The 25,273-nt window shown below is 42.0% G+C and overlaps 1 protein-coding gene and 1 long non-coding RNA gene across 4 annotated transcripts in view; one reads left to right on the plus strand and one right to left on the minus strand.

The window, feature by feature from the left end:
• LOC125290151 (membrane-associated phosphatidylinositol transfer protein 3-like) overlaps window positions 1–25,273 on the minus strand; it is an 89,616-nt gene that overhangs the window by 25,571 nt on the left and 38,772 nt on the right. For all 3 annotated transcript variants that reach the window (XM_048237104.1, XM_048237102.1, XM_048237108.1), the window contains exons 5-9: window positions 21,281–21,470; window positions 18,662–18,784; window positions 17,275–17,438; window positions 7,447–7,589; window positions 6,972–7,142 (exon numbers count right to left, since the gene is read on the minus strand). In XM_048237104.1, the coding sequence (XP_048093061.1) occupies window positions 6,972–7,142; window positions 7,447–7,589; window positions 17,275–17,438; window positions 18,662–18,784; window positions 21,281–21,470 (791 nt within the window). The remainder of the gene's footprint in view (window positions 1–6,971; window positions 7,143–7,446; window positions 7,590–17,274; window positions 17,439–18,661; window positions 18,785–21,280; window positions 21,471–25,273) is intronic.
• LOC125290178 lies at window positions 2,200–4,995 on the plus strand. The gene is made up of 2 exons (XR_007192765.1): window positions 2,200–2,739; window positions 4,598–4,995. It is a non-coding gene; the product is annotated as an uncharacterized LOC125290178 (long non-coding RNA).

Below are 25,273 nucleotides of genomic sequence, written 5' to 3' on the forward strand. Positions count from 1 at the left end.
GGGATGTGGTCGCATGGCACAGAGGATTCCCCAACATTTGAGAAAATACCACAAACTGCGCATTGGTTCTCTTGCGCAACATAACATCAAAAAAGCACAAGTTGAATTAGAGGGCCAAGATGGATCAATTCATGGGCCAGAAGTAGTTGAAAGTGTAAGTAAACGCCTTCTTGGACGTGTAAGGCCAGATTATCTACTACACGATTGTGCCATGGAAGTTTTACAAATGGATTGTGGTGATAGAACTATGGTAGACAATAATACTGTAATTATAACAATAGTAAGTAATGACAAACTAAAGTAATCCTCACTAAAAACTTGATTAATCTTGTAAAATGTTCTTTTTTTATTCCAGAGTATTGTAAGCTCATCAAAGCTTTCAGATAATGGAAGCGGTGAACTGCCCCTTCAATACCCAACCACCACCTCAACATACGTAGAAGACGGACTACAAGGAGAGGAGCCACCTCAAGATGAAACTGTACTACCCAATGACCAGAGGAGTCCATGCAGCAGTATTACTGACAAGGCAACTGAGAATGGAGAAATAAGGCCTTGTGGCAGAGGTACTAAGAGCTGCATTGTGAGCGGCTGCACAGCTGTTGTGATTCACCTGCCTCGACACCTGAGACAGGTGCACCAGTGGAACCCTAAAGAGGCCCGAGATACTGTCCACTCATTCAGGAAGCCGTTGTCACCAACGAGCCGCCCATTACAGATGTGTCCAGTGGAGGGATGTGGTCGCATGGCACAGAGGATTCCCCAACATTTGAGACAATACCACAAACTGCGCATTGGTTCTCTTGCGCAACGTAACATCAAAAAAGCACAAGTTGAATTAGAGGGCCAAGACGGATCAATTCACGGGCCAGAAGTAGTCGAAAGTGTAAGTAAATGCCTCCTTTGACTTGTATGGCCAGATTATCTACTACACGATTGTGCCATGGAAGTTCTACAAATGGATTATGGTTATAGAACTATGGTAAACAATGATACTGTAATTATAATAATAGTAAGTAATGACAACCTAAAGTAATCCTCACTAAAACTTGATCAATGTTGTAAAATGTCTGTTCTTTTTTTTATTCAAGAGTATAATAAGCTCATCAGAGCTTTCAGACGATGGAGGCTATGAACTGCCCCTTCCATACCCAACCACCACAACATACGTAGAAGAGAGACTACAAGGAGAGGAGCCACCTCAAGATGAAACTGTACTACCCAATGACCAGAGGAGTCCATGCAGCAGTATTACTGAAAAGGCAACTGAGAATGGAGAAATAAGGCCTTGTGGCAGAGGTACTAAGAGCTGCATTGTAAGTGGCTGCACAGCTGTTGTGATTCACCTGCCTCGACACCTGAGACAGGTGCACCAGTGGAGCCCTAAAGAGGCCCGAGATGCTGTCCACTCCCTCAGGAAGCCGTGGTCACCAACGAGCCGCCCATTACAGATGTGTCCAGTGGAGGGATGTGGTCGCATGACACAGAGGATTCCCCAACATTTGAGAAAATACCACAAACTGCATATTGGTTCTCTAGCACGACGTAACATCAAAAAAGCACAAGTTGAATTAGAGGGCCAAAATGGATCAATTCATGGGCCAGAAGTAGTCGAAAGTGTAAGTAAACGCCTCCTTTGACTTGTATGGCCAGATTATCTACACAATTTTGTCATGGAAGTTCTACAAATGGATTGTGGTTAAAGAACTATGGTAAACAATAATAATTATAACAATGGTAAGTAATGACAAACTAAAGTAATGCTCACTAAAACTTGATTAATGTTGTAACATTTTCTTTTTTTATTCCAGAGTATTGCAAGCTCATCAGAGCTTTCAGATAATGGAAGTGGTGAACTGCCCCTTCCATACCCAACCACCACCTCAACATACGAGGAGGAGAGAAGTGGTGAACTGCCCCTTCCATACCCAACCACCACCTCAACATACGAAGAGGAGAGAAGTGGTGAACTGCCCCTTCCATACCCAACCACCACCTCAACATACGAAGAGGAGAGAAGTGGTGAACTGCCCCTTCCATACCCAACCACCACCTCCATATACGAGGAGGAGGGAAGTGGTGAACTGCCCCTTCCATACCCAACCACCACCTCAACATACGAAGAGGAGAGAAGTGGTGAACTGCCCCTTCCATACCCAACCACCACCTCAACATACCGAAGAGGGAGAGAAGTGGTGAACTGCCCCTTCCATACCCAACCACCACCTCAACATACGAGGAGGAGGGAAGTGGTGAACTGCCCCTTCCATACCCAACCACCACCTCAACATACGAAGAGGAGGGAAGTGATGAACTGCCCCTTCCATACCAAACCACCACCTCAACATACGAGGAGGGACTACAAGGAGAGAAGCCACCTCAAGATGAAACTGTACTACCCAATGACCAGAGGAGTCCATGCAGCAGTATTACTGAAAAGGCAACTGAGAATGGAGAAATAAAGCCTTGTGGCAGAGGTACTAAGAGCTGCATTGTAAGTGGCTGCACAGCTGTTGTGATTCACCTGCCTCGACACCTGAGACAGGTGCACCAGTGGAGCCCTAAAGAGGCCCGAGATGCTGTCCACTCCCTCAGGAAGCCGTGGTCACCAACGAGCCGCCCATTACAGATGTGTCCAGTGGAGGGATGTGGTCGCATGACACAGAGGATTCCCAACATTTGAGAACATACCACAAACTGCATATACTGTAGGTTCACAGGATAGAAGCAACATGCAAGGTAATTAACAGCTAAACTAAAGGTCAACCACATAACCACGTAACGCTAAACTTTATTTAAGGTAGCTCACTAGGCCAAATGATCGAAACGCTCCATTTAAGCAAATACTATTGTAAAAGCACCAATAACCGGCCCTTTCGTTTGAAAATTCTAAAACAACAATGTTTTTTAATACTTCAAAATCACATTTGATAAATTAACCTTACATTTTTCAGTGGCCATAGGTGTGTAGATTTGAACAAAATCTGGTTTGCTTTTACTGCCTGAAATATCCGATTTTGTTTACCACGGTTGGAGGTTAGTGCTGGGCTGGTGGGTGCCTATTTCCGACCTTTCTCACGGCACATCAACGGTTAGACCGAGAATTCTCGTTGCAAATTAAAAATTCCACTGGAGCAGCTCTTTGAGTCACGGTAGAATGTAATTTTTGGTACAAAGCTAATTTAGATACACTTATGGTGTGGGTGCTTGCGTTTCTTTAGGAATCCGCAGTCTTTGTATAGAAATGAATATTAAGTGACGCATACACGTAAGAGGTCGGAAATACGGGACAGTCGGTAATTGGTGACGTTCCGATACAGGAGGCTATTCATACGTGAGGGCTCATTTTGCATTGTACCATGATCTAGTGGGCAAGAATTTTGACTGCAAGCACAGAATTATCTGCCATATTGACTTTGGGTCCATGTGTGCTTAGCCCACTGCTGTACTCCCTGTACACACATGACTGTGTTCAGTCATGCACAGCTCCAACTCCAAATTTGCGGATGATACAATAGTGCTGGGGTCCATCTCCAACAATAATGAGACAGCCTACTGGGAGGAGGTAGAGAGTCTGGCATCATGGTGCCAGACGCCTCCAACTTAACATCAGCAAAACAAATAAGATTGTGGTGGATTTCAGGAGGGGTCAACCCCCCTCAACATCAACGCCCCAGTAGAATGTGTGAACTGTTTTAAATATCTGGGTGAGGACCTTACTTGGTCTACTAACACCCAGACTACGGCCAAGAAAGCCAATCAGCGCCTGTACCATCTAAGGCAGCTGAGGAAGTTTGGAGCCTCCCCAGCCATTTTAAGATCTTTTTACTCTGCCACTGTGGAGAGTGTCTTGATGTGAGAGTGTATGGCAACAGCTGTGAGAAGGACAGGAAGGCCCTCTATCCATGCTGCTGAGCGTCGCTGCAGTTCAGCTCTCCCATCCCTGGACGAACTCCATCAGAAGAGATGTTGGAGTAAGGCTGTCAAGATTTTAAAAGACATCTCCCACCCCGGCAGCTGCCTATTTCAGCGGCTGAAATCGGGCAAGCGATTCAGGAGCTAATACAGAAAGACTCAGGAGGAGTTTTTATCCACAAGCTGTTAGGCTCCTAAATCAAAACATGACATGCACCTCCCTCATGAACTGCACAATGCACCTTGCACTTTAAGCCCTGGATCTACTGTTAGTGAGCACTTTAGTGGTACAAGCTTTTATTATATTTATGGGTAGGGGTAGTCTGGGTGGTATATCTTTTATCTTTAGGTTCTTATTTATTTATGTTTTAAACTTAACTTTTATTCTATAACGTAACTTATTATGCTATTAGTTATGTGACTACATGAATTCCTGACTCAACAGTTAGAGTGGAGTCAGGAATTAATTTTACTGCTTGTTGTAAGTGTATGACTGACTATGCATGTGACAAATAAAGAAACTTGAAACTTGAAGACACCAGTGTATCCAACTGATCTTTACCAGACCCAAGGAAACTAAATATGTCTCCTCGTTCTCCTACTTGCTTCCTGTCACTGTTAATTGTCCTATCTACATAACGTTTAAAGCCCCTAAAATGTATCTCCTCTCTTCCTTTTCCAGTTGCAGATGACGATGCTTGTTGACTTATCCAATATTTGGACTGAAGCAAGTGGAGCTGCCAGACACAGTGAGAACATGCAACCCCATTTCGACTGTTAGCAAGTGGCCAAAGAAGTAATGTCAGAGGACTTCTCTGTGATCTCTCAACAAAAGACTTAACCAAAGATCCTTTAGAACACTTTCTCAACCGTCTCTGACTTAACTATTGGCTCAGTCACACCTCTTCACTCTCCTAATTCTCTCGTCCTGGGCTGGGGCTTTTAAAGAAAATAACTGAGGGTGACCGTAGGGGCTGGAGCTAAAGCACAAGTGATGTGCAGCACCACAGGTGCTAAGTTGCCTCAACTCTGCAGAGGGTTGAGATAGATATAACAAAATAAAAATACATTTTAAAACAATCAAATTGCAATGTAATTTGTTCAATACGCTTTATTGAACAGTCAGTATGTTTACATGTTAATACACACCTATAGCATAACCTATAGCTATGGTTGCTAGGTTATGGGGACGCTGGCTGCACTCAAGTCGCTCCGTGTAGCATTTGTTAATTTGTCATTTATTTCCGATTTACCAAACATTTTGACTGGATTTATTTTTAATACTTCAGTTAAGTTTAGTGAAGTTAAATTAGTAGATAGTGTTCTTAGTGTTCTTAGATCTTTTATTCTTATTGTGTTCTGCTTTGATCGCAATGGTCACCTGCGTGTAGTAACCTAGTTACCTGCGGTGAATAGAAGCTGCGTGGATTGCATAAGTTTTGTCCAAGAACGACATTTTATCCAGAACTGATTGCTGTTGCTGTGCTGCTGACAATGCCCTATATCTTCACTGCTGCTCAAGGGCATCTGGCTGAAGGTGATCATCATCAGATGAGGTGGTCGGCAGAGGAGTGCAGATTGGCGTGACACCCACTTAACTCCAACCCACACTCTGAACTGTGTCTGATTGTGTTGGGAGGGGAGTTTGTGTTGTTTTGGTCTTGATGCCCTTTAGGTATACCCTGGAAATCCAGAGTTCTCGCAAGAGCACAATGGAATTGTCTTTGCGAGACACTCTGGCAATGAGCAATTGATGCATGTTACTTTTACCCCTTGCATCCCGTGGAACCAATCAAATCGGCGTATCTGATATATGCGGGCCAGAGGCGAGATGACGAGAAACTGATGACGACAGCGCTGCAACGTTGGAGGTCAGTAAACATTGGTTGTAGTGTTATCCAATTGCGTCGAAGTCCGGAATCATTCAGAGTAAGCATTGGTCTAGTGTTATCAAATTGCGTGCAGTGAGATTTTCAAATGCATGCTTGGTGCCGCCCTTTGAGTTGGGCCATTACATTGTTCGCGGCCAGACCCTTAATCTTTCTAGATTACCAGGGTCTGGATTTTCCAGGCTACTTTAGGTACACTGCCGTTGAACTCTTACGCAATAGCCTCCTGCAATTCCACCATCACCGATGAGGTTCGCAATGTTTGTTGAGCAGTGGGGATTTCCTATCATAAACCTTATTTATGGACCCTTTCAGGAGAGTTCCATTATCAGCATCATAGTTGGCCCCACAAGACTTCCTTTTTAACATTCCATATGTTATCTTAATGCAGAGGAAGTAGATTGGGGCCCAAATAGAACGTTCAAGCATTGTTTTTGTTTTTATTGTTGAAAGGGTCTACATCATGCCTCTGGTTGCATCTCCCGGCGGGCTACAGACACTGGTTCTGCCCTGTTCGCTGCCTGCCAACACAGCACAGCACTTCCTGCAGTTTGCTCAAGCATCGCTCTCAATGTCTAGCAGAGGAGCATCACCTTTTGTCTCCCACTTCACCACACACCAACTCCCTTCGCTCCGGATGCCTCGCTCTCATCGCACTGGACTGAATAATATTTTTCAGCCAGTTAGACGCAAACCAATTGGACTAATTTAACATGGAATTTTATTTTAATTTAACATGGAATTTTATTTTATTTCATATTTATTTTTTACTTTTTATTATTTGTTCATTTGTTTGTTGTTAACTGGGGAGCGAGACAGCAACTGCAGTTCGAAACCGAAAAAAAATAATTTTTGGCTGCCATATCTTAAAATTTCCGCAATAATGGTCGTTTTTGAAAGCAGCATCAATGTATCCTTGCTCCCTACTACCCATAGTTCTTTGCAGCAACATCTAAAAAAGCTGTGAAAAGTAAACAAAGATGGCAGATGATGGAATGTTAAAACGGAAGCCTTGTGGGAACAACTATGATGCTGATAATGGAACTCTCTTGAAACAGTATTTAGGCAGGGAGGCGGCGTGCCGCTGCCTTCAATTTCGAACAGAGCCACCAACACAATACCACACTATACCAATCTAATACCAGGAAGTGAGCTTTTTAAACTGACCTATGAGGGTGGAGCGCCCGTCTCCAAGGGGGTAGCGCTGGTAGCGGGGCACAGAGAATGGGGACAGCTGCCTGAGTTTGGGGTGGAAGAGAGGCTCCAGGCGAGAGGCAGAGGGATCCGAAGGGTAGAACAGATTAAAGAGCTGCGAGCATGCCGGCTGGAGCTGGGACACTGTAGCAAAAAGAGAGAGATGGGTTTAAATTTCTAAGGGATATGCACATTTTAGATACATCTCAGCTGTTTTATTTATATTTGTGAATGTGAATATGAATTATTCAATAATATGAAATATGAAACCCCTTCATGTAGAGGATGTGCATTTCTGGTTCTTGGTGGTTGACTTGTGTGTGTTGAGTAGAATGTAGAGTAGAAGGTGTGGGATTTGGGACCTTCTAAATGTCATTTTCTGACACATCTGACAGCTAAGACATAAACCTCTGAAAGCATGACTTCCCCTATGGGGGTAGCAACCAACCCTGAAAAGCAGGTAGGACTGTTTTCCTCATGGCCAGAACCAGCCCGAGAGGACAGCCAAGGAGGAAGCAGTCGGACACCTCAAAGTCAAAAGAGCCCGGGCCGCACGCCAGGCGGGACCTGCTGTGTTCTCCCTGTAAGAGACTGAGAAAGGGAGTGGGGAAAGACAGGAAAGATAAGGATGAACCGAAGGAGATAGAGAAGACAGAGGGAAATAGATAAAAGGTATCGAATGTGAGGACATATAGGACATAGTGGCGTAGATGTAGAGTCAAGTCAACTTTATATATATGGAGGGAAAGTGAAAACCAGTTCCTATTGAAGAGCAGCTCCAATGTTACAGCAACACCAAAGCACTTTTCCTCTTCGGTCCCCCTACAGGTTGGAAGTGGAATTGTCCATTACCGCTGTCGTAAATAGTTTAGCCTACCGCAGCCTACCATCTTCCATTTACTGTATATGTACCTACTGAGTACACTCCACCCAGAGCCTTGCTCCACCTATCGGCTATTGTAACGCTTGCCGTAAAGCAAGTCAAATTTGTAGTTTCTTAAGTCTCATTGAAACTACAGATCCGCTACCCGATCTGGCAAACTTGAATAGTGCGGTGATAGAGGGCCGCGGATGCAGAAGTGCCATGGTGTGTGTGTGTGTGTGTGTGTGTGTGTGTGTGTTTTATGTGTCTGCGTGTGTGTGTGTGTGTGTTCGCTTGTAAGTGGGTGTCTGGGGGTAATGGTGTGTGTGTGTGTGTGTGTGTGTGTGTGTGTGTGCCTGCTTGCCTGTATGTGTGTGTTTTTATGTGTGTGTGCGTGTGTTTTTGTGTGTGTGTGTGTGTTTATATGTGTGTGTGCATGCATGTATGTGTGTGCGTGTGGCTGTGTTTATGCGTGCGTGTACATGTTTGTGTTTATGTGTCGGTGAGCGTGCTTGTGTGCGTGCCTGTCTGTGTGTGTATGCGTGTGAGTCTGTGCGTGCGTGCATACGGATGCCTACATGTCTACTGTGTGTGTATGTGTGTGCGTGTGTCTTTATGTGTGTGTGTGTGTGTGTGTGTGAAATTTCTGCTCAATTTCTGTGATAATTGAGTCGCCACATCTGGAGAAGGCGCTGTTTTTTGTACCCATGAACTGAGACCAGAGGCGTAGGCTACTGGGTTTACAATGCTGGTATCTAAGATTGTTTGTGTTCAATGAAATCTACTGTAAAATGTGAACAGAAATAAAGGTATTAAAATGTGTGTGTGTGTGTGCCTGCATGTGTGAGCATATATTTTTATGTGTGTGTTTGCATGTGTTCATGAGTGTAGTCACTAAATTTATACATAAATGAATTTATTGTATGCCCCCTCCCATTAAAGGAATTCCTCGAAACTTCTCAGAATTCAGAGGGTGTCAGAATAATCCTACACCTCCAATTTTGTGCAGTTTTGACCCTGTCAGCCAGAGATACCTGCGATTACTTTAAATTTCTGACATTCTCCCACAGTTTTATAGACAGGGGAGTTAGCAATGAATGAAACTGATGTCTCAAGACCTTAGGACCTACTAGAAAAATCTTTGTTTTATTATCATTAAACTTTAAGAAGTGTTGGGCCATCCAAGTTTTAATATCAGAAATGCATTGGGTGAGGCCATTCACTGGACGAGGATTATTGGAAGAATTGCTTGTCATCGGCATATAAATGATAAGAAATATTGTACTGCTGAATGATAGGCCCAAGTGGGAGATTGAAAAGCAGAGGACCAAGAACTGACCCCCGAGGTACCCCATATAAAATGTCAACTACATCAGATGTAACATTCTCAATAGAGACAGAATGTGATCTTCCAGTAAGATAGGAGGAAAGCCCATTGAGAACTGTGCCTATAAGTCAGGGGTGGCCAACCTTTTGACTCAAGGGCCACATTCAGACCGTCGAGCCAAAGCCGAGCTAGCCAGGTCAAGCCGGGGCTAATTGCTTTCACACCATCAGCTAACTGGTGCCACTTGGGGGCTATATTGGTGCTACTGGCCCCTGATTTCTGGCCCACCCTAAACGTTGGGCCACTTGGTGCTAGAGCGGGGCTAGGGGTGGTGTCAAGGTGAAGGCGGGGTCTACCCGTTGTTGTGTGTGAAGTCGAGAAACATGATAGAATGGAATGGCTATAAAAGCACAGCAGTATTTGCTAGTACACCGAGTTTAGAGATAGCGGTTACGTCCGTATTAAAGATGTTCGCCTGTCAGTAGGCTAACTCTGTCCAGAGGTTGCCATGTAGCACAGTAGGCTAAAATTAAAAGTGAACTTATGAGTTAATTAACATAGACAAGCGTCCCATTTAATTATTCCTGCCAGTGTGTTTTATGCTATCGATAGTGTGGAATAACCTAAGCTACTTAAATAACTATCATAAAAGCTCCAATTTCAGTTACAGCCCCTTTTGTTCAGAAATTCTAAAATAAAGATGTTTTTTAATACTTCAACATAACATTTCATAAATGAACCTTACATTTTCCAGTAGCCATAGATGTGTAGATTTGAACAAAGTCTGGTTTGGTCTTACAAGGAGCATCTACTGCCTTCAAAATCCTTTTTTCTGGCCCCAGCTGTGGCGCAACTGGCTGGGGCACCTGTACCGTACGCCGGCGACCCGGGTTCAATTCCCGCCCCGTGGTCCTTTCCGGATCCCACCCGACTCTCCCACTCATTTCCTGTCACTCTCCACTATCCTGTCGCATTAACGGCATAAAAGCCCAAAAAAATATACTTTTAAAAAAAAATCCTTTTTTCTTTACTGTGCGCTCGGAGTTTGGTGCTGGGCTGGTGGGTGGCCACTCACGCGGCACATCTTCATGAAATCAAAATTCCACTGGAGCTCCAAGCGGATTTGTACACACAGCCTTACAACACTGTTTACAGCTCTTCGAGTCACAGTAAAATGTAATTTATGGTACATAGCTCATTTAGATACATGTTGTGTGTGCTTGCGTTTCTTTAGAAATCCGCCGTCTTGGTTTGTATAGAAATGAATAGGCTATTAAGTGACATACACATAAAAGGACAGAAATAGGTGACTGACTTCGATAGCATACAGTATAGGAAAGAGATAGGCGACAATCTGCTTTTCCTGTTTGAAAATGGGTGGTATTGGTGACGTTTTCACAAGCGAGGGCATGTCGAGGTGTAATGTGGAGAGGCTAATGGCCTGACAGTCTAAACACAAACGTCTCAGGGTCATGAGGCTTGTAGCCTGGGCTACTATCACCAGGTGGCCCCTCAAATTACCCTAGCCTGGCCTGGCTCGATATATATATAAAATGTTTTGTATCATTTAAATGATAATAATGACAAAGTGCTTTTGTTGTAGAAAGTTAATTTCTTAAGAAATACTGTTAATTTGATGCTTAATTCATTTATAAATGGTGCACTGTCACTTTAAGACTCTTCTGCCAGCTCCACTCAAATAGCCTATACCTATGGCTGTGCTCTCTCACAGTTTATAAATGGTCAGTAGTGGAAACTACTGTTGCCATCGCGATTTCCTTTTAAAAGTTTCTTATAAAAAGGAGATATCAATTATCAACAATGACAAGCCAGCCAATGGAACCTGTGGCACTCTCTCTCTCTTGTGCACGCTTCAATGCATTCCCAATTGAATGGAGTAGCATAACGTAAATTAGATCTGCTGCAATGGAGACAGCTCGATGTAACAAGCTGTTTTGACATTGACATTGTAAACGTTCTCTAAAAAGAGTGTAAAGCAGTTTGCAGTAAAGTTAACCACAACGTCGTCTATCACTCGAAAAAAATAGCGAGCAGCCTATGATAACCTATTTAAATGCTCGGCAGGCCGGATTAAAGTGCGTGGTGGGCCAGATCTATGATAACCTGATAAATGCTCGGCAGGCCGGATTAAAGTGCGTGGCGGGCCGGATCTATGATAACCTGATAAATGCTTGGCGGGCCGGATTAAAGTGTGTGGCAGGCCGCATTTGGCCCACGGGCCGTAGTTTGGCCACCCCTGCTCTAAGTCCTCCAAGTGTTTTAGGCACTGAAGAAGAATATTGTATGGTCAAGTGTCAAAGGCTGCACTGAGATAGAGAAATACAAAGATGGACACTTTGTGGTTGTCTGTGGCAATTTTAAGATCATTCAGAGAGTGAGAGATAGAAAAATAACAGCAGGAAAGAGATAAAATGTCCAATTAACCCAAAATAATTTAATAAGTTAATTAACCCAAACCACTTATTCTACCTCTCCTGTCTTACTGTTTGATACAAACCCATCATCCAGTGCCTGTCCTGACTCTAATGGTCTGCTCTGATTAATGAGAATGTGCAGCAGTAGCTGCAAGCCCTGAGCTTAAGAATTCTGTGGATAATGTCAATATGCCTTCATATCCAGCAGGGTTCAAAAATGGAAACACAAAAGGGAAACAGTGCAAGGTGGATGCCAAACGGTAACATTTGTATTTGGCAGTGCACAGATAGAAGCTGATTCCACGCCAGATGGCGTCAGGCCCAGCCTGGGCTACTGTCTGGGGTCTGGGATGCCCGCCACATGTGACCTGCCATATCTCACCACAACTCAGACTCTTCCTGATTTCACTTTAGCTCATATGACCCCAGCACCAGTTTGAGATAATGTGTAATGCCAAATGCACACAACCTTTCACGCTCACACAAGAGAACAGTGGCGTCTGACCTGTAGCATATTTCACACTTTTTTCCAACAATTTCAGTTTTTACTAGCCTGGAGAGACCAGATCAATCGTACATTTGAATTTGCACTGGCAGATGCCTGTTACACCTACAAATTCAAGCCCATTTCCAAATCATCAAAAACCGAGGAACCAATCACAACATTATCCAGCATCAGGCGGACTTTATATGATGACAGACAGAGGCGGATGGTGGGCACCACTTTGTACTCAAAAGAAAGGCATGCGCTGATGGCTATCAGTATTAAGCAACATGGAACGTGCATTTTCTTTGAAATTGAGTTAACAACCTTCCTTTACAAGAACAATGTGTTTGCTGTCCTTCTGAAAGGACAGCAAACACATTGTTAGTACGAGTTTAATGTACAACTGAAGATTCATTTCACCGCTGGATATGCCCCTTAGTTCAAAAATGCCCTTAAACTAAGTATGCCGTTTTCACTTTTCAGAGACCTAAAGGTGTGTTTAGTCACTCTAAGGGCCCGTTTACACGTATCTAGATATTTGTATAAACACATACTTTTGTACGCATACTTTTTTTTATCTCCCTCAAACGCATACTTTTACAAACGCACTCCAAAGTGAAGATTTCTTAAAACGATGACGTGTTCGATTGTGCCGTGTGTCAATTCGATTTCATATGTGCAGCAAAGATTCTAGAACGGAGCTTTTGATGTGCAGTGCCTGACTGAACATTTCACACATACTGTAGCCTACACACCACACGTGATATGCGATTATTTTTAATATGTCGCATATTATTTCGTGCTCATCTCACACAGGTTCACACAGCAACTGTCTGTTGACTTCTGAGTTAATTATAGAGTTGTTTCGTTGTTTACTTCATGTAGCTAGGTAAGTCTCGTCTTGTGACGCTGACATAGCCTAGGCTAGGCCTACTCAATGGATTATAACATGTTGGATTAAGTCATCTTCATTTCCAAACCTAGAGGATAGGCTATGTTTGCTATTCTGGCCCGCTGTTGCATGATTAATTGCCGTATCTGAGAAGTTATGCTATGGTGAGTTTTGGCAATGGGTTTGCTATTCTGGTCAGTTTTGGCATGACGTGCGAGTTTTAGCGTTAACGCATTGAAACATGTTGTGATGTTGGCTCTGCTGCCAACACTGTCATTAAAACAGCCCCATTCGACCTTCTCAGTTAAAAGGCCCTATGTGTGCTATGTGCAGACTACTAGCTGGGTCATAGTCCATGAACGCTAGCCTAGCAACTCATGGATAGCCTACTCAATAGCCTACCACACTTACATCACGGTGTTATTACATATTCTAAATCGCCTGTTTACGTTGTGGATAGCTAAATAAATGTAGCCGAAAGTAGGCGTTTTGTCATTAGGCATTTTGACCCTAATCGCATAGTTCTTAAGTTTTTTTTAACCAGTCATGGGTGTCTTTTGGGTGTAAAACCAATGAGAGTGACATCCGTCATTCCAGCAAGCAGTGCAAGATCTAACAGCGCATCAGTGTTTTCATTATTGACCTGGTGTAAGTGGCATGCTGGTGTTGATATAAACAGGCGTCGCCAACCTTTTTTCCTCCAAGAGCTACTTTGACAAAATTAACATGGGTGAGAGCTAATGTTTATAGGCTATTAGTAGCATGTAATCCGTGCCCTCCTGAACTTTCCTCACTTTATACTGTACTAAGAAAAAGTAGTTCTACCTCGTCGTTGGTCCACATGTATGAGTCGCTTTTTGCAATATTTCCCTTCGGTTTAATCAGCCTAAAACACGTAGCCTTCTGTACATTTTAAGTTTATTCTCGGATATGCGATTGAACTTTGACTGGGATAGCACAATCTGTTGGCCTGGCGTGTTACAGACGCCGATTTGTCTAAAGTGAACTGTGAGATGTTGGTAGGCTTTTGCACATTTTAATCAATGCTTGCCACGATATAACATAACTGAGAACTCATCTCCATCTCATATTGTTGGCCTATCATAGCCTACTGTGTTGTGCATGTCGTCTCCTGCCATTAGGCTAATTGAGGGGAGGGAGGGCGAGCAACGCAGACAAGTAGACGACCTAGACGACACTTTATTCTAGGTTCTACATAAACATTCGCCTTTGGAATCATTTTGCGTTCCAGTGTGTATGGATATATTTTTTAATCATTTACACGACAGTGCAAATGTCGTGTAAACGCAATTAAAAAAACAAACGCTTACAAAAATATCCGTTTTTTTTCCATCTAGATCCGTGTAAACAAGCCCTACATTTCCAAGACAAAATCAACCAAACAAATGAGACCATTTTAGATTGGCACTTTGTCTAGCTCAATAAAATAATTAGTCTCAGTCTAAGACCCTGAGATGAAGTGCTCTTAATTCCACTGCTGGTACAGAGAACAATGTGCCTCTGTGTAGAGTAGCAGATTCTGTTGGACACCTGGCCTGGTCTGCTGCATCTATCTTCATTTAGAAGCATATGAAATCACCCATGGCAACAGACGGCGTAGTGTTATTAGTGGTGTTGATCTCAAGAGCTCATGACGCTCCCTCATCTCATAAACCAGGCTGTCTGCTCAAACACACAGACACAACATAACATATGTACACACTCACATACAGTACAATACAAAGCGGTGCATAACAAAATCAATCACACACATGCATAAATGGAAAATACTCAACAAAATCAAACAACTCACAACTCACATAGCAACATGGACACACATATTACAATAAACATTCAAACATGACATGAATATTATTACACATAAATAAGGCTTATCATGTTAAGATATTGACAAAGGCAAGACGTGATGTGATGAATGAATTAATCTCCTTGGGTTAGGGTTAGTGTTTCAATATGTTTATGGGTTTCAATATATAACTGTGGATAAACAAAAATGGTCTCTATTGTGTTCCTCTAGAAACTCACTAAATTATCTCATAAATAACCTAATATAAACTACATAAAGTGCATATTCCAGGGTTTCATGTACTGTAAGTGCATAAATACATACACTGAAAAATTGTAGACACACTCCCACAAATATTGTGCACCAAAACTCGCATCACTGAAAGCCTAAAGCTATTTTGAAGCAGAAACAAAATGAGCAAACCCCTGGGGGTTGAACGTAGGGGGTTCTGTGTTAGCAGTTTTTAATTTCCACAAAAGGCACCTAGTGTTAGCAGTACAGTGTGAACAGTACAGCACATCAGCAAACACCTGCACCCCCCAAAAAGCTCTCCTCTGATGAGGCAAACATGTCTCACGCAACACTGTTTAGAGGGGGGCTTGAACTCCCATCTCTGATTTTCATTGTTTGGAGGCAAAAGGATTGGTAACATTTGAATCCCCATCTCAAGATACATTTATTCCAAGGTTATTATCATGTAATGGAACATGTCACTGTTTCAGTATTCCTCACAGATCATCACTAATCCTATGGTGCCATGTTGGGCAAGAAAGGCTCAACAAGATGCACAAGAACACTTTGTTAATGGCAATATCACATCAACTTCATCATAATCACCACCAAAAACAAAAAAATAGCCTATAATTTATTTGCAAAATACTTTTATGTAAGGAGAAGAAAGCTGCAAAAGTGTATAGAAATTATTATGCATACAAAAACAAAGAGATAACATCATGAAGATAACATACCGTACACAGAAATAGTCTACTAGTCTGCTGAGGTGCCTATACTCCCATGGTGACGAATTTCATAACAGCACAGAGACAATGACAATTACTCAACCTTGCAAACGCTGACACACAGAGAGAGAGGGAGAGAGAGAAAGAGACAGAGAGAGATGGATGCAAAACAATCTATCACAAATTGCCCTCCTTTCTTGAAATTATTTGCTGTATTATGTTAAATATCGTCAAATCCTCATTTGCGAGCTATTGTGTGTCATATTTCTCATTTCACTGTTGTTGTTCATAATGATAGGGGAACCCAAGAGGAAATAGCCAAGTTGTACTCTGTGGCAGTGTGTGTGACTGTATGTGCCAGTGTTTGTGTGCCTGTCTGTGTATTTGTGTCTACAGTATATCTCTGTGCATATCTGGGGGTTTGTGTGGGGGTGTGGTTAATGCCTCCAAAACTGTGTGCACACATTCACACTTTCACCCAGGAGAGATACCCGTCTTCTGCTCTAGAAACACCAGATATGAAAGCCTAATGAGCTCAACTGTATCCCTCTGGAAGGAAGAGCAATTATTGACTTCATTCCTCACTGTTGTGTATAAAGATAATAGAGTAAAACATCCAGTGCCTTCTTTGTTTGCAACTCTAGCCTATGATCTAACTGCTCTGATACATAATGACGATAATCTAATTAATCCATTAATTTAAGCATAAAGAAAATGTCTTCTTTTTTAAGATGTGAAGATGAGGCCCAAAGGTCACTACTACTATTATTACTATTACTGTTAGCACTAATAATTATAATAATAAACACAAACACAATAATTTTAGCAATTTTAGCAACAAACTGAGATTTAGCAAAAGCCCCCTCCTTCCCCTACTCTCAGCAAAGCATTATCTGCCTCCACAAATTCCTCTGACAAGCCGGGGAACCTAGAGCCTTGGTTAAAGGTTAAGGCCTGCTGGGAATTTACAAAGAGAATATCTTTGAGGTGCTCCATGGGCAGTCCCATAAGTTTGGCTTATGTCGGCCTTAAGACATGCATGTACACAGCAACGCATGCCTTGGAGTGCATTTCAGGCTGAAATCCCAGAACTTTTGTACCTCTACGCAAGTTGTTGCGCAATATCATATCAGTACAATGCTGTACAACAGTACAACAATGCTGATGAGGAGGATGATGGTGATGGTAATGGTAATGATGCTCTAGTAACCTACCAAAATAAAGTGATAAAGAAAAGCATAAATCACATGGAGACATCCTATCAATTTGTAAATGCCATGGTCCTATTTTTTGCAGATTCCTATCCCCTATTTTTTGCACATTCCCATCCCATTCTCCTATAATCCGCAAATGCATCTGCACACTCAAGAAGAACATAGCTTTGACGTGCTGTTAGTAAGCATGAGCAAGCATCCCATGGGCAAGATATGGGTGAAGTGAAAGAAAGAGAGAGAGAGCACAATGGCAGCAGATAAAAGATGAGAACCTCTAATGGTAACTGTCTCACCTCATGATGTCAGCGTTGCAGGAGTCACTCTGCTTGCGCATGAGCGGGTGGGGGGGCACGGACGATACATCGGTGGGCAAGGACACGTCGATGTTGCTTTTACTCAGGCGTTTGCTTCCCAGGAGGTTAGGGCTCAGGCTGTCCACAGTGGCTGAGGGCTTCTCCTTGAAACCAAACCACAGGAATGGCAAAAAAATGAGGAACATGAGTATATGCACAGAGAGACATTTCACAGACTATTATTTGTTTTCTTAGGACTTTACATGGGTTGAGATATTGGGTAAATCAGCAGCATTGTTATAAAAAAATATGAATGTAAATTGAATGAATGACTGCACTGCTGACATATTTCAGCGTAAAAAAAGCATGCCATAATGATTCCAGTGGAGTGATCAGTGCTTGTGGACACTGGGGAAGGAATATACAAGTGTCAATGTGAGTGCTATAATGTTGTAACAAGTATATAAGTACTCCATTCTTCAACAACCTCATAGAGTGAAGGTAAGGACCATTTGCCAAAGCAATAAAGATCAATAAAGAATAAAGATAAATAACAAAGATGCATATTTACAAATCTCATAAATAAAAAGTATTAATTGATTGGAAGTAATAAAAATAGGCAGCACATTTTCATTTCATTTCTTGTTATTGAAAGTAAATCATTTGTAACAAACATTATCATCTGACAGTCATATCTCAATCCTTTATTTCTGCAGGGCTGTCTCTCAGCTGCTGAAACAAGAGATAGAGGCCAGAGATGGCAATGACTGGCAGTATATCAGAGGGTATTGTCATGGAGACAATCTGGTGAACGGGCCCTAGCCGAATGCTTCGGTCTCCATTAAAGCACACAGGCCTGTGAGAAGAGGGTGGGTCAAGGTCAGACGCAGTCCGTTAGGAGGTGTTACGGAGGATGACGCGTAGGTGGGAACTATTCATATATTCTCATTTCAGAGGGCTGTTTGAGGGGCAGCAGGCTAGACACAAGGTCAGAAATGATTTAACTTCACTGTCAGGAGAGTGAGGAAGACTGCGTACTGAGTTTGAGTCAGTGTCCTGTAAAAGTGTGTGTGCCTGTCTGTCTGTCTGTCTGTCAGCATTTGAGTGTGTATGTACCGGTAATAAGTGTATGCATATGTTGTGCATGTATGGCATGTGAACGTATGAATTTGTGATGAACTATTCAAGTGTGTGTGTGTGTGTGTGTGTGTGTGCGTTTGTATGTCTGTGCATATTTGTGCATGTGTTGGTATAGTATGTGTTGGTACTGCATTTGTATTGGTTATATTTGTATATGTGCGTGTACATGTATGTTTTTTGCATGTGTGTATTGAATTGAATTGAAACGTATGTGCATGTGTTGATGTGAACATGTGTTTGAAAATACCTTCAAATTCTCGATGCTATCATGCTTCTTTGAGGCAGCAGCAACTGTGTGTCTCTTGTCTCCGCTGAAGCAGAGGGCATCAAAGCAGAGGACACCCCCAATACAATCAGCTACCAGGCATACCTGACACCTGACAAGACATCAAAGACAAGACAATACCATCACACACACACACACACACACATACACACAAACACAGAAAAACAAAAATTTACTTTTACTTTATGTATGTATGAATGAAAGAGAATGTGTGTGTGTGTGTGTGTGTGTGTGTGTGTGTGTGTGTGTGTGTATTTGTGTGTATTTGTGTGTGTGTGAGTGTGTGTGTGTGCGGGAGATGTGTGTATTTGTGTGTGTGTGAGGGAAAACAATGGTATTAGAAAGATATCGGTATATGCAGATACTCAAGGTTGTTGGTCATGATATTGGTATTGGTATTGATAAGTTAGGTTGTATGGAGCCCTCCCTACTGTAGGCTTCAGAGACATGATTTTTTCTCTGAAAGTCTGCCTAAAAGGCCAGCATTCCAGAGCCCCTTCACTGCTGATGACAGGACTGGTGTTTTACGGACACAATAAGGACCTGTAAGGGATCTGTTTCTAAAGATAGAGATTGTGATGTTCTTATCCTCCTGCACAGTTGTTCATAGGGGTTGTGCTCCTTCTTCTCCTGGTATCCTGGTTAGAGCTAGAGAACACTGTTCTACGAAAGATGTAGTGCACAGCTTTGTACGATATCCGCAGTTACTTGCCAATGTCCTGCATGAAATAGTCTTAATTTCTAAAAACAATTACAGACTGGTGTATATCTGAAAAAGCACTTTCTTTCTGACCACTTTTAGACAATAATCAGTTCCACAAGTTCTGACTGCCTAGAATCTCAGGAACCCCAATGAAGGCTAGATTTATAACCTCCTTAAACTGCACAGTCTACAGCCACACAAACATTATTGCAAATGGGTTTACTAATGATGAATTATGCTTTTAATTATAAAATTATAATTTATATAACATTAACAGTGTAGGCTACACTATATTTCAGATCAATTTTAGGTTATTTGAATAGAAAATAGGGATATTTTCCTTGAAAAACAAAGGAATTTCTCAGTGATTCCAACCTTACAGTTCATACAATGCATGCACTGTACTAGTGCTTGCTTTCAGCTGAGTAGGCAACACAATGTAAGTCAATGCAGCAGCAGATTAGCTACATATCTAGCAGCAGGCCAGATAGTATGCCCTGACTCTGTTTACAAACAGATCCCTAGTTCTCAGATCTCTAGTTCAGACATCAGATACTGTAATCATGAGCAGTGTTGGGCAAGTTACTGAAAATTAGTAATTAGTTACAGTTACTTCTTTCAAAAGTAATTGAATTACCGTACCAATTACAGTATATCAAAAGTAATTAGTTACTAGAGAAAGTAACTTTTGAGATACTTTTAAGTCTGCTTTTAAAATGTCAATATGAACAGTACTGAACAGTCACACACACAATAAACCTAATTTTTAGACCTATTTATTGTAGTTTCAACGGGCCTTCAAATCAATAACCTTGTGCATGACCACAAAACATTCTACAATGCATGAAGGCTTCCCTGACCTTGTTTTGCGCCACCCTCATCATCAAGGTGGTTTGATAGATATGTACAGCACACTGCCTACTGCTTGCCTTCTACTATACTACTACTACTACTACTACTACTAGTAGTATGCATGGTGGTGCACTGTGCAAATAACTAAAGTCGCTGTATTACGTACGGTAGGCTATTTGGAGGTTTCTTTATCTGGTAAGTGAAATCTGCATTTTCCTCTCGAGTTAAACGTGTGCTTGCTTGTGCCAAGGCTATATATAGGCTACTGTATGTAGGCCTATTGGTGTGTGGCGTGGCTATGTTGTAAGAATGAGAAATTGATATAACGATGCTTTTGCGCAATAGGCAAAAACGAGCAGAGATAAAATAAACAACAATGCGCTTTTACTGTAGTGGAGCTCACAAGATGGAAACGAAAGGGAAAAGGCTTTTAAGATGCCCATTTAAATTGTACTCTTGTGTGTTTTAGCATAAATCCGAAATAAGGAGGAATGTGAGGAGGCTCCTATTAACTGTAAAGAATGCATCTGCAATCTAAACATAAAACACAATCGCTGGAAACACAGCTAAGGTCGGGAGACATTAGATCAGAAGCAGCAAATGTGCATCTGTCATCTTGTCTGCAGTCATTCATTCAAGATCAACAGAGTAACGCAAGTAATGAACTCTTTGAAATTTCAGTAATTGTAATTGCGTTACTTGATTTACAGAAAATACTTCGTTACATGTTCGTTACCACTAAAAGTAGTGGAATTACAGTAACGCGTTACTTTGTAACGCATTACTCCCAACACTGATCATGAGTCATTAGTGTATACGCTAATGATGAGCCAACCACTTCCTCACCATGGATTTCCACAAGATGACTTAAATAGGAGGTATGAGTAATATCTCTCGTAGACCTGCAAGTAAAATCCAATATTGCTTCTACAGGCAAGATTATGTGTAGGTAGAGCAGCTGTGTCCCAACGTTTTACTGTACCGGTACTGTATGTACAAAGCAGGCGTATAGAACAGGGTCATACCTGCCCAGAGAAGCCGATCCCCTCTGGAGACTGCAGGAAGTTGCTGTACACCTGGTTGGCCTGGTGAATGACGGTTGCCACGCCGTCCTGATAGCGGGGTGTGGTGATGGTGAGCAACGGGAGGGCAGCCAGCGGCAGGTGATCCACACTGCTGGACACGCAGCTCTCATCATAGCTGTAGGGATTTAAGCTACACACAAACACACACACACACGCACGCACGCACATACACACACACACACACACACACACATGCACGCACGCACACACACACACACACACACAAAAACACGCACGCACCCACACACACACACAAACACACACACACACACACATTATTGGATTACAGTAGAGGTAAGAATGTCAACATGTGTGCTGTTTAGGCTACATGTGTCAAGTGGTAAAGCGAGGCTGCGGATAAGGTCACATATTTTGTGCTATGAGGAGAGAGCAGGGCTGTAGTGGAGGCTAAAAGCAAGTAAACACAGTTTTCAGAAATGGAGATTTTCAGAATTTCCGGAAATAGCATTCCACCTCTCAAGAGAGTTTATTCACTAATTGCATTGCATCTTTTAACATAAAAATATCACACTTTATTATCCACATTCACAATATGTACACTCATCAACACACTAGGAACCATCCCTGGTATTGTTATAAACATTGGACAATAACCTCCGCCATCATCAAACATGAATGTTTTTTTTTTTTTTTATCCGTAACCGCATGGCATAGTCCACATTACCGTAATCACAGAATTCATAGTTTACCCACCTCTTATTTTACCACTACACCCCTAGGAAAGAGCGTGTGTATGTGTGCATGAACACAACACACATACAATGTAGCAGGGCCATAAGGCCAGCAATTTACAACTACCTGAACCGTGAGGATGAAGAATCTTTTATGGTATGTTGGTCTCAAGGGCCCACATCAACCTGGCCCATAGTCACTCATTTGTGACCCCCCGGTAAAAAATGAAAATGCAATATCATTCTGCTTTAATCACCCCCATCTTCAGTTAAGATGTTCAGAACTGCACCAAATTTTATGTGTATGATTGACCTGGCATTCTCTGGGGGTATGCCAAGTTTCGTAGAATTTCATCCATGGGGGGGTCTAAAAAATGAGGTCTATGGAGCTGTGCCCCTCATAATCCACTTTTCTCTGGATATAATTTTTTTTCAAGTAATTTGAATATTGTATTTGAAAGGGGAGGCAAAGACAATACACTTGGTTGAGTATTATATTTTTTAAAGTCACTTAATTGTTCTAAAAAGCCTTTCAAACGTGTCAATGACGTCATTCATTAGCATGATCATAGCATAGCATAGCATCAATGCTAGCGTGTTATGGGCAACAACGACCCAACCCGTAAGAAAACGAAAGTACATGAGTCCCGGATTATTTCACTTTTGATTGATAATCCATATCCATTTTGCGAAAAATAAAATAAAATCTGAGGGTTTCAGTTGTTAAAATAGGTGAAAACAATAAATGTAGCCATGTAGCTCTATAGGACCCCATGTATTTGGACTCGCCCGCGATCGCCATCTAGGTGAACTCTGGTGAACTGCAGCCAAATTCGGTTTGTATGGGATTAATAGAGAGTGGAGAGGCTCTCCGTAGACAGGCTCTGGTTGTGACCCACTAGTGATCACGTGACACTTGCTCTGCTGCACTTGTCCCGCATAGCCTACCTCCTGGGAATGTATGAGTCATCAGTGCGTGATTTCAGGTGTTTTTCCCCATAAGTAATTTAAATACTCGATAATGTCAATTTGCACATCGTTAAAACAACAATCACGATATTATCGCAGACGATATATATATCGCCCACCCCTAGTCACATCTGATGATTTACTGGTAAATAAATTATTAATTCACCCAACCCTTGTTGGTCGCAATTGTTTTTATGTACAGATCTCGGTGCCTTGGCTGCCTACAGAGACGCGTTTTTTTGACGGCCTGCTTATGGGGCAGACAGCTAGTAGATCGTTAGGAAAGATTAGATTAATGTGATAATTTATGTTTGGGCCTTTTTTGGGCCTGAAATTGCTGATACAACCTTTAACAGAGTTTCTGTAAAACTGAGTTGCCAGCTACCTTCACCCATACAAATATGAAATACACAAATTTGAGGCAACCCTCTTCTCTTCTCAGCTGTAATTGCCGTCATGCATTCTAGAAAATGTCCATATTGTTTCTAATGGCCTAGGTTAGGTCTTAAGGGAAATAGAAAGAAGAGCACACACAAAATGAGCTCTCACCAAGTACATGGAGCTAGGCGTCCAATTATGGCCCTCAGAATCCATCTTGTAGACAACCTTGGTGGATTTGCTTGTTTCCTGCCTCAGTGTGACAGTTATAATCAATTGCTGGAACCTTCCGCAGGGCTAACCTTGGAGATTTTTTTAGATTTAATCCCAAAACTGGGATGCAGTTTTAAATGTACTAAGTGGAGAGTAACTACCATTCAGACAAAAGGTCCACACAGTTGATGGAAACTGCATCAGTAATAACAAAGTCTGAACTGTGAAAGGGTGATATTTTCCTGCCATAGACATGAATTAAACTGAGTTCAATTGAAGTTACATAAAATGTTATATTCTATTAAATCTATTTCTATATCTTAAATATAAGTCTCAACACCCCTCTAAACAGACCTGTGAAGCCAACGTTATTACATAAACATTTGTCCAGCTTTAGTCTTGGAAGTGCAGGGCAAATCAGTCACCCCACAATTTGACCTTAATCTACATAATCATTAGGTAGACTAGAGGGCTTCTGCCTTTGTAGCCATTGTAGCCACCCATTTAGAACTGGTCACAGCTGTTTGCCCCATAAGCTAAAAAGGCACTTAATGTGTGGCGAACACTTGATGCTTTTCTCTGTAGTTTGTTTTGATTTTAGTGATACATTCATTCCCAAAGACGCCTTAAATCTCTTCTGACAGTATTTGGTTCGGTGTGTTTTTTCCTCAGGTTGTGCAGTTGCGGTTCAATGCATGAGAGAACACTTAGGCGGGGATCACATCAGCCAGCGGCAAGCGGCAGCGGCAAACGTAATGCGACGCTCAGACCATAATAAGTTTTATCTCGTTCCTAAGCAACATAAACGGTTTGTCAATTGAATGCGCTCGCGTTGCGCTTTGAAAGTTGAACCAAGTTCAACTTAAAAGCCTCAGACAACAGAGATGTTGAAAGACATACAGTACATGTGTTAATGAATATGCTGGTGCGTGTGTGTGTGTGTGTGTGCGCATGTGTGCGCATGTGTGTGTCTGTGTGTGAATGGGTATGTATGGGTTTATGGTCCTCCTCAATATATGTAAGCATATGTTTCTGTGTCTTTCAACTGGTAAATCAAGACACAGTCATTGTCATGAGTGGGTTTCCTAGGAACACATGCTGTGAATGTCCACATTCCCCATGTACTACTTTATTTACACCTGCTACAGTAATTTCCTGTGTGTTAGCCGCATTTTTGTGTATAAGCCATTTTTATGCAAGTTAAAAGAAACAAAACCATATCAATACCATATTAACTACCCCTGTGAAATAAACTCATACAGTAGCTGAAGAAATTTTGCAAAATCAATGTATAAGCCGCGGCTAATAGTTGGGAAAGGACAGTATGCTGTATCTGTAAACACATGCTTTATGCTTGGACTGGACTGTCCACATGTAAGGTCTCAAGCATCTGGCAAATGAATAAATCGGGGAACAAATAATGTGTTTTGTGTGCGTACGATGATGGGAAGCAGCCTCTGAGTCTGAACACCATATTAACATAAATTATTTCCTAGTCATATTTAAAAGGCAAATGAAGCGAGTGCTTGAGTTCTCTGAGCCCCAGCATATACCGCCCCACCAGGCAAATCTCATCTTCAGAACCGACAATATGCTTTCTGTGTGTGTGTGCAAAATTGTGATTAGGGGCGTTTTTCTGAGGTGACACTTTCTAAATTACTGTAAAAGAAAAAGGGGGCTT

Source organism: Alosa alosa, chromosome 2 (assembly GCF_017589495.1).
Source record: "Alosa alosa isolate M-15738 ecotype Scorff River chromosome 2, AALO_Geno_1.1, whole genome shotgun sequence".
Lineage (NCBI taxonomy): Eukaryota > Metazoa > Chordata > Actinopteri > Clupeiformes > Clupeidae > Alosa > Alosa alosa.